This window comes from Rhododendron vialii, chromosome 5a (genome assembly GCF_030253575.1).
Source record: "Rhododendron vialii isolate Sample 1 chromosome 5a, ASM3025357v1".
Classification (NCBI taxonomy): Eukaryota; Viridiplantae; Streptophyta; class Magnoliopsida; order Ericales; family Ericaceae; genus Rhododendron; species Rhododendron vialii.
The window spans coordinates 15,282,501-15,293,128 of record NC_080561.1 but is presented as its reverse complement, the minus strand read 5'-3'; the positions used below and the strand labels follow the sequence as shown (position 1 = coordinate 15,293,128).

The 10,628-nt window shown below is 36.1% G+C and overlaps 1 protein-coding gene across 2 annotated transcripts in view; it reads left to right on the top strand.

Annotated features, from left to right (window-relative positions):
- The first annotated feature begins 6,074 nt into the window (after positions 1 to 6,074).
- The window catches only part of LOC131326261 (coatomer subunit delta-like), an 11,744-nt gene continuing 7,190 nt past the window's right edge, over positions 6,075 to 10,628 (top strand). Inside the window, exons 1-5 of one of the 2 annotated variants that reach the window (XM_058358979.1) lie at positions 6,075 to 6,079; positions 7,445 to 7,470; positions 7,701 to 7,772; positions 8,002 to 8,041; positions 10,307 to 10,530. In XM_058358979.1, the coding sequence (XP_058214962.1) occupies positions 7,770 to 7,772; positions 8,002 to 8,041; positions 10,307 to 10,530 (267 nt within the window). In that variant the 5' untranslated portion in view covers positions 6,075 to 6,079; positions 7,445 to 7,470; positions 7,701 to 7,769. Of the gene's footprint in view, positions 6,080 to 7,444; positions 7,471 to 7,557; positions 7,578 to 7,700; positions 7,773 to 8,001; positions 8,042 to 10,306; positions 10,531 to 10,628 lie in introns of those variants that run through there. The other variant, XM_058358980.1, reaches the window with a different exon arrangement.

Here is a 10,628-nt window from a genome sequence, read left to right as displayed (position 1 = left end):
AAAATGTGAAATAAGCTGTTTATTTTTTAAAAAAATTTTTGAAACAGGCCTCACTCCGTCTCATTCCATTTTGTTTGTTCAATTCATTACAGTATTTGTGTCATTCCACTTATGTCTAATTTATAAGGTTTTTCATAATTTTAAGAATTTTGTATTATAAAAATTTAATCGAGAACTATCAAACAAAATTAATATTATATTAAAAGTTATAAGCAATTAAAAACTAACACGAATATCAAAAAATGATAAACAAAATGAAACAGGGGGAGTAAACTTTTTTTTGGGGAGGGTATATTTTCTGTTAATCCAAACACACATTACTGGGAGGATAAGGAAAAAAAAAACACTCACACACATTATTCAGGGTTGGTTTTTGTTCATCAACAAATATTAGACCCCTACGCTATGGACCGGTATCATCACTCAGGTTTATTTGGAACCTAGAAAAAATAAAGGAAAGGAAATAAAAGTTAGAGAAACTTATCCTTGGTTTGAGAGAAAAAGAAAAGAAAAACACCAAATAGAGTATTAAAAATAGTAAAAAAAAAATTCCTTATTTTCTCTCACTTTCTTTCTTCGTTATTTTTCTTTCCTTTCGTTTACTTTCCACAAGTTTCAAACAAGGCGTTAGTCTATTAATAGAAGTTTCAAACAAGTCATGTTGGTGTCAATCGTATTTTGTGTCCTATCATGCCGTGCCGGCTCGTATATTTTAATTGTGTCATGTCATGTCATTTTTTAATCGTACACCTGCACATCTCTAATCAAGTTTTGTTGGTAAAAGAAACTCGGAAGTTGTTAAATAGGTCTTTTGTGTCAATCTTAAATTGGTTACAATATAGTAACAAATAAGATAATAAATGAAATAAAACTCAATTATTTTATTGATATTAAAAATTTTGACACAGTGAATGTAGGAGGCAAGAATTCCATCCTTTTTTTTACCAAATTGAAACTGCATTATTAATACAAAAACAAAGTACAAAGGACCGGAACTCCATTGATCCAAATAACAAAGAAAATACAACAAAATAAAACAAAAAGCAAGAAAAGCCGCAACAAATCAGCACCGAATTCGAACCCATCAAACACACTCGTGAAAGAAGGTGGACGAGATCTGCCCCTGGCAAAAGCTGGTTCCCGCCGCTGACTGAAGGAACACCACCGGATCTGCTAGAGATGCCGCCATTAATGCTGTTGGAGAGCTCAAAAACCTATCATCAAGACCAATCAGATCCAAGAGCCAAAACCCAAACCTGGTTTTCCAGATCTGGGCCTTCCGAGTCCAAAAATGATGGGGAGAGGGGAGATCTCCTTCCACAAGGAGAGAGTCTCAACCGACTTACAACCATAGGGTTGGAGAAGAGATGAGAGGGGAGGAAAGGAGAGAGAGAATTTAGAGCAGAAGGGGGAAAGAGGGATGAGGAAGAAGGAAGAGATATGAGAGGGACAAAAGGCAAATCTAATTTTGTTATATGTACTTTATATGTTTTTCCAGCCATTTATTTTTGTATATCCACTTTTAATGTGTGGTTATTATGCAGGGACTTACAGAGTCTATGGATATGTTGTTTCCTAGTGTGGACCATAGTTTTTGCATGAGGCATATTTATTCCAACTTCTAGAAAGTGCACAAAGGGAAGTAGTTGAAGGGCCTTATGAAGAGGGGGGCAAGTGCTTGCATTGTACCAGACTTTGGAGGGAAGATGAAAGAGTTGAGAGCAGTTTCAATGGAGGCACATCAATTGAAGGACCCACCTCAGCATTGGGCAATGTGTCATTACAGTCCAAGGGAAGTAATACCTGTAGTTAGGTTAAGTAGCCACTTTACCTAAATCTCTCAGTTGGCCGTCTCAAAGCCGAACTTTGGTTGGCGGTCCTAACGCCAAAATTCTCTATGCAAGCTAATCTCCAAACCAAGTTATGGATGCGTTCCATGCAGATTCGACCCTAGACTTCTGGGTTTTATTATGCTTTCAACCGACCTAGCCCTACGCTTGGGGCATTCTTATAGCAACACACTCTAAGGTCGCAAGCATCTTACCTTGGTATTCCATAGCAAGTGTTGTTCTGATCGCCGAGCAGTGCTTTGCTTTAGGATTCGCTCTTGTTCCTGTCACGCACGTTGTGCCAGGGTGAATTTTTATATCTCTTTACCAACTTGTGGCTAAAGAAAGTGTAGAAGCAATTTTTATGTCATAATTATTATACCAATACTAATTAAAAAGTAACAGTATTACTTAAGGACTAATATATTTTTTTCAAGTGAAAGGTAGAAGATGTGTCAACATGTGATACATCAGAGTTTTTCTTTCCACTCCCTACATACGTTGCCTTCTCTTTCCTAGCCATTGCCCATATTCTTTGTATCTCTTGTTAAGAGACACATAAATTGTATTACGGATACTAATCAGGGTTTGCAAAAAACTCCTTATTTATATGGAGGCTTAGTCTTACACTTGTACTACCGGTGAGTATTGTTCCGGTCGCCTTGCAGTGCTTTGCTTAAAAATTCATTCTCGTTCTCATCGGACACGTTGCGCAAGTGTTCCTTTTGATATCTCTTTACCGGATTGTTCCTAAAATAAAGATAGAAGAAATTAGAATGTTGTTTAGCTAATTGACTCTTAATTTTTCTTTTCAAGATAAAGATAGAAGATACGTCAAAAGGTGATACCCATGAATCTTTTTCTCCATTGCCCACACGTGTTGGCTTCCCTTTGCTAGGCATTGGCTAATGCAAGGGAAATGACAAACAAAATTAAAAAAATATCACAAATCAAGATTGGAAAGAAAAAATTAGACGGAAGGCTATGTCACTTATCAAACAAAAAATTACCTACTACCGTAACAATTGGTCCTTCGTAACATGTTAGATTGCAATTCAAGTGGTTTGCAAATGTCTTTTCCCTAAATTACATACTACTACTATAAATTTAATCGCCCTCCCGTTCTCCCATCATTTACCCTCTCTAACCAAACATAACTTTTGGAACTCAAAGTTGCATGTCTTGTAGGGCTAGCACCAAACCTGAATTAGTAACTGATCATAGATTTTGTCCTTTATTTTTTTTGGAAAAGTCTATGGCTCTTTGTAACTACTCAGATTCTCAAAAACATAATTACGTCATTACATTCCACTCTGATGCCGATGTTAAAGGTCTCATTGATACTACTATGTAGGCCTTAGTTGAGACATCAAATAAGTCATCCTTGAAAATTGAAGTAAATTATTTCCTACGGTAGCACCGTGAATGGGCTTAGGTTAAAGGAAGAGAGGGGGTGGTTAACCCACCAATGTTTAAAAATTTTCGTTTTTATTGTCCATGGGATTTATAGGTTTTGCATAGTTTCCCTTGGAATTGGGGGAAATGACCAGAAATTCTCGGGAAGTACTGCCTATTTACTGAATGTGAACTCTTCCAAACATAGATTTCGTAAACAATGAATGTGAACTCTTCCTCTTCAGATTTACTTGTGCAGCTTTAGATAGATTTGCATGTGTTTTTCTTTTATCTAGTTGCTACAACAATGTTGAGGTCTTCAGAGGTGAGGCATTCTTGCATGTGTTTTTCCTATGTGTGAGACATTCTTACAAACACCTTGGATGCAATAAAATAAGGAACATATACAATGCTATTATTTAATTCAAATTGTGTGAGACATTCTTATAAACACCTTGGATGCAATAAAATAAGGAACATATACAATTCCTAAAGTCTCGATTACAGTTTCTAGAAAATAAAGAAGACAAAAAGAGAATGAACTTACCTAGGAAGGCTGAAGGCAGACCACGTTTTCACTTTGCCTGGCTTGAGAAGAAGAAAGAGGGGCGAAAATGTGACGTAGGAGGGGGAGAGGTGTAAGTTGGGGACAAAATGGAGAGGGAGGAGGGTGGGAGAGAGATAGGGCACCTCGGAACGATATGAGAGAGAGAGAGAGAGAGAGAGAGAGAGAGAGAGAGAGAGAGAGCATGTCTGATGAGAGGGTGAGAGAGAACACTACATCAATTAAGCCAACAGTTCAGATTTATGCAGAAGGAGAGGAGGATAAATCTTGAGCGTTGATTATCTATTGGATTCAAACACAGATCTGTTTTATTATATATATATATATATATATATATATACACACACACACATACACACACACATACATATAGCGATCCTTCAAGGAACAAAACTTTATTTAAAAAAAAAATCTTGTGTGGGACCCATTTTGGAAGCTCGCGCATATGTTGAAAAATGTTGTTAAGAGTTTTTGTATAGAATCAACTCATTCAGATATCGGTAAGGGTTTGATAGGTATTTGTCCCTAAATTTGACAAGATAAAAATTGAATGAATCAATCAAGCCATATCTGAATTAATTGATTTTTTACGGAAATTTTTAACATGTTTTAAGCAAATTGAATGGCTATAATTAGTAGCGTGGGGCTCCGATTATTTTTGTGTCACTTGAACGCCCCCCTATATATACACACATATATGTTTGTGTTTGAGGAAGACAAAGAAATTCAATAGATAAAATAACAATTTACATGGAAAAACAATCGGATAAAATTTCAGATCAAATACCCAAAATCACAAGCTAGAACCCATAACCTGGAAGCAGGGATGGATTGACATAGGGCACGGCTCCACTCGAAACTGAAATAATGTTGTTATATTTTTTGTATATTTAGTATAATTATGAAAGTGTGCTACTATATATATATACATACACACTTGGCATATATTTCAAATATATACATATAGAATTAGTTTTATGTTTCAATTTCATCATATGGTACATTTATAATTGTTGATTTCTGAACTGTTTGTCTATTTTCAACGATTCTTTCTTGATTGTATTTATTTTTAACTGTCTAAGAGCAATATTTTAAAATAATGTTACTAGTAAAACTATCTCGAGCATTCTAAAACTTGTCGATGTTTATGTAAAATATACTCTACAAATTTTCTCTGAGATTTTGTGTTCATTTTTATATAATTTAATTGAAAGTATGTGATATAAACTTTTGTAATTTGTAATGTATGTCTTAATTATATACGATCTTATTGTGGTTAATTAGAAAAACAAATTGTTGTCATTATGATTAACAAGGTGTCACGCCCTCGATTTTCAACATAAATAAATAATTTCAACAAAAGATCCTCATATACCATACATAATACCCAACAGAGTTTCCCTCCTATTGAATTTACAAATTAAGCTCCCAAATTTATAGGATTACAACCTTGGCCCTGTGGCCCATATCAAGCCAAAGTACGAACTTGTTTAGAATATTACAAATGTTTAGTCAAAAATTAAAATGATAAATTACAAATACATCTCTGTCAAAAGAGAGTCATTACAAAGATGCCTAAGTAACTAAATGATGTTAGCTTTCAAAAAGTCTTTTATTCCCAAGCACACATTGCATACGAGCTATTTTCCAGCATTTTGTCATGAAAAGAAAGATTAAGTTGTGCTACACTAGCCCAGTAGGAAGATCTTTACCAATTCTATATGCATATATGGTGATAAGTACAAAGAAAAGAAAACAAGAGAATTTAGCTCAAACGATGAAATACAATCAACTCAAGGATATGCCAATCATTCAAGACGATCATTCTAAGATATGCTATAATCATGTTATGCCATATAGTTCACATAATCATGTTATGCCTTATAGTTCACAGTACTCAAACAAATCAACAACTTCGACACAACTCACTAACACCAATCTCCACCGACTGTATTTCCACCCCTTGCATTACAGTTTAACCCCATAAGAGTCACCGTATTACCACCCCTAGAGTTACTGTGTGCACCAATATTTAGGATCTCTGCATTACCACCCATTGCGTTACGAGACCATTTAAATCTTCGTATTACCATCCCTTGCGCTACGAGACTTCCTAATTAGACCACCGACCCAAACAACCATCAAGTTAAGGCTTTCCCAAAACCACATTCATTCATGAAGTATGTCACGGCATGCCAACAATATCATAAATATGCCACAAACGTTCACAAGTAATCATTCAATCATAAGTTGCATCTTATTGACATTTTAACCAAGTAATCCCCTATTCGTTCCTCACTAATGGAAGGCCAATGGGTCAAGAATATCATCCACTAATCATATGAAGTCATAATGACAAAACAAGAATCATAGGAGTAGCCAACGGATGTTGGGAGACTGACACACCCCCACTCTAACGGTCATAACTTTCTGTGTACTTAGAGTCTTTAGGTGATTTTGATGGCAATGAAAAGCTAACTTTAAGACCTTCGAATCGATATAAAGTTTGCATGAATCGGACATCGAACGAGGAAGTTATGGCCTTTTGAAATTCGGCTAAAACCCGAAAGACGAGCAGAAATTCCAGAGAGGGAAGGGATTAATCCCCCCATCACCAGGGATCGATCCCTGGGCTTGCTGGACCAGAAATGAAAAGGGGGATCGATCCCCCAAGTTTAGGGATCGATCCTTATGCGATTTTGGACGATTTTCTGCAGATTTCGACAGCTTTCGAAACGAACAAATGGAGATAATCAAAGCCCGATTCTTACACCAAACTAACATATAAACACATAAAAGAGATAAAGAAGTCCTTACCTCGTAATGATAACCAAGATCCAAGAGATTTGAGCGAGCCCTAGCTCCAAGCTTCTTGAAATCACCAAGATCTTCTTTCTGAGCTCCACCCAACACGATACGAACTCGGGGTTGCGTTCCAGAGGTGAAATGAAGATGAATCCTTGAGATTCTTGAGATTTTGGGGGAGTTTTGCGTGAAAGAGCAAGAGAGAGATGGTAGAGAGAGAAAGAGATACAAGGAGATAATTCTATCTCCTACAACCACACACACACTATTTATACTACGTCAAAAGCAAATCACACTTTTACTCCCTCTAATTCTCATTCATTCACTTTAAACCCCAATTCAATTATCTACCACATAAATCCTATTTTTCCCAATTAGGCATTAATAAGACATTTCGATAATTAGAAATATACAGGTCTCTGCACAAGGTGCCCATTACATTCCTGGATCCGTCATACCCAGAAGTGTTTCCTACTCGACGTACTTCACAATCGCCGATTGACGTGACAGGATTTAACAGGTCTCTTAATATAACCACCGAAAATTGCAAGAAACCTCGACCATAGTCTCGCACTAAAGAGAAAATTTTATTTACGGAGCAACTGTAAACAAAGTTTAATGGAACTCAATTTCAATCGTTCAAAAATATTTTAGACGGTCTGAATTTAAAAAAAATTATTCGCATGAATAAGAGTAATTTTTTTTAAATTTAAATCATTAATTACCGAAATGGACGGCCAAGATCATATCCTTGTCCGGAAATAAATTTCTCCCCGCAATAAAACTTCGGAATGAAGCTTTACTACTAGGAGTCCAAGTTTAGAGATCCCCTGTTCCTCTCTCTCTCTCTCTCTCTCTCTCCAATTCCGATCTCAGGTACGTCAGATCTCGCTTCTTATTTATCTCATCTAACGTTAAATTTGGAGTCGACATCCCTTGTGTATAGAGATTCGATAAAATAAACCAAACTGTTGTTAATCAGGGTTGGTTTTCCTTGTATTATGTAATAAAATTTACCACTTCAATTGTTTCTGCATTTTGTGGATCTATATGTAGAACTACATACACGGGGGATGTTGTGTAATTTAACTCGATTTGATCTGTAGGTGCTTAGATACAGCTCGTTTTGCTGCTCTATCATCGGTGAACGCCCACCCCAATCCAATTGGTTTAAAATGGTATTTTTTTTTCTTTTTTTGGATTTCTGGTGCAACTGAATTCCTGGCGGTAGTATTTATATCTTGATCTGAAACTGAAATACAATGAGGGTTGGAGTAACTTTTCTTGTTTTTAAAGTCATCATCATCATATTATAATGTCAGTGTTTGTGGCATATTTGCTTTATTTTGATTTTTATATTATAATATTTTTCTGGACTAATAATCATTGTGTATGTTTGAGATGCAGGTTGTCCTTGCGGCTTCTATTATAAGTAAATCTGGAAAAGGTAAATTTCTCTCATCCTAATTGAAATAATTTACATTCATGGGCTTTATGTTTTATTCCTCGTTATCTTATTCCTTTGTGCTACATGGCCAATGTTATCTGGTTTATTGCTGTCTTATTCTAGGCAAATCGGTCCAAGTGTGAGATTGGAAATTTCTTAACCTGATTTTGCTATAATAATGCTAAGAAGCACGCACACATCTACCGGCCTCGTGCATTTGTGTCCGACTTATGTCGGACATGGATGGACACGACACTCTCTTGACGCGTGTCATACACACCTAAATACTTGTGTGATTTTTTATCATATATTATTTTGTAGGCAACATTACGCTCTAGGACATGTTGGGGGCACTCTAGTGACAAGTTTAGGACAAGTTAGGAGGTTAAAATGTAGTTTGTAGAAGTTGGCCAGTAGTCAACATTTCTATGGATGTTTCGTTCAAGAATTCTTATATAATGATTGTTTATTTGTATCTTCATAATTTAACAGTATGTTTGGTTTTTTATCTTGAATTTTTAAATGAACTACTAAGATACATCTATATTATTGATTTGCTTTCTAATTGATAAATCCCTTACGTGTTTGTATCCTAGTTTTTGGAGAAATGAATGTATATGTGTCTGCTTCGTGCCAGTGTTCTGTGTGCAAAACTTGGCTATTACACATCACTTAAGTCTATCATTAATATTATGAAGCTATATTTTCAGGCACTAAGGGGCAGGTTTTTTTTTTCTTCTTTCTAGTTATGTCTTGTTTTAGTTGGGTTTTCCCCCCCTCCCCTACTATAGGGTTTGGTGACTTCGGGCTCATATTGTCAGCAGACATTTTGAATAGAAAAGGTCGTATTCATTTCTTAACACTCCTGCTTACATTTGGCACATGGTGGCTGTGGATAGCAATTGTAATCGTGCCAGCTCACCTGCTGTCATTTTGATTGGTTTGATGCTTACCGATAATGGGTGCCTAACTACCTATTGATTGTAGGTGTGATAGTTAGTCCTTTCTTCTTCCTGGAAATGTAATGTTGTGAAAATCGCTAGGCGCTAGTCAAGAGGAAGAGGGGCGTTGCCTATAAATCAGTCAGTTTTCTATTTACTAAGAAAATTTTCGTTCCCCCTGCCAAAAAAAAATTGAGTAAGAAATGACATGAGACTTGCAAACGATGAATTAAGACGAAAGTAACCGCTAAAAAGTAACACGATATTTATTGTTAGCCTATTGAGGGCTTTGATATGTATTATTCATAAAACATTTTGTTTTGAAAAAAACACTTGACATCTTGTACTTCTACTTTTACTTGTTGAACCCCAAAATACTTTTAAAAGTTGCAAAATATGCCATGCCCATTAATTTTTGCCTTGCCATTTAATCCCCATCAAGCGGATTGATTCCTGCCTCGCTGATTAATCGGCAACTAGTTGTTGGCTAGCCGATTAATCGGTGAATAATTGCCGGCTAGTGTAAAAACGCCTAATTATTGCCTATATTTTAGATCTAGTCGTTGGGGGTCAGCCTTGGCTGACTTTAATAACACTTATGTAGCGCACTGCGCCCGATTGACCAAGCCTGCTACTTGAGACCACTTAACTAGCTACTAGTTTAGTTTCATGGGGCACTAATGTTGCCCGAAGAGCCCCTTTATCTTTTCTTTCTACATTTATTTAAGCCCTACCAAGCATCTGTTTTATGCAGCGTTACTGGCTGTTAGTATTCCAAAGCTTTGCTTAATTGTGGTTACTCTTTGCTAAAACTAAATTTAATCAGCCTCTAAAACAATTTTTACCACCGCCCCATGTGAAAAATTGGTATATACCGTCATAACTTGCTGGGATTTTCTTTTCATCTTTTTAGTCTCTTGTTTGTCTAGTTTCCTCTTGATCCCAGTCCAGGATTCATCCTTTTAGTGTGGTTCGTTGGACTTCTTATCTAACATGATTTCTTTTCAGTGAATTGGTATTTATATAAATTGGTTTCTCACATTACTCTAATTTCAGTTGGACACAAGGCTTAGTTTGGTTTGAAACTTCGATTGATACCTTACATCTCCTTTCATAAAAGCCTCTTTTTTCTTCTTTTTTATAGAGATTTTCAGTATCAACTTGGAAAAGTGAAATGTCAGGGAACTTTATTGCTAAACTTGACATCGGTTATATGCTTTAATCTTTTTTGGGGCCAGAGCCTGTCTTTGATCTTATGCTCTCTTTTCCTTTTTGGATATTGAGGTACTGATCTAAATGGTTCGATGGAATACATTTTCTGCAGCTCTTGTCTCGAGACAGTTTGTGGACATGTCTCGAATAAGGATTGAGGGGCTTCTTGCAGCTTTCCCCAAGTTGGTTGGAACAGGAAAACAACATACATATGTCGAGACTGAAAACGTGCGCTATGTTTATCAGCCAATAGATGCTTTATATTTACTTCTTGTAACGAACAAACAAAGCAATATTCTTGAAGACTTGGAGACACTGAGGCTTCTTTCGAAACTGGTATACCCTGTAACTGTGTGTAGCTGTTTTCCATATGATTATCAGGATACATCTACTAATCTATATATAAGTTGAGGCGCATTTTTTTAACCAGCTAT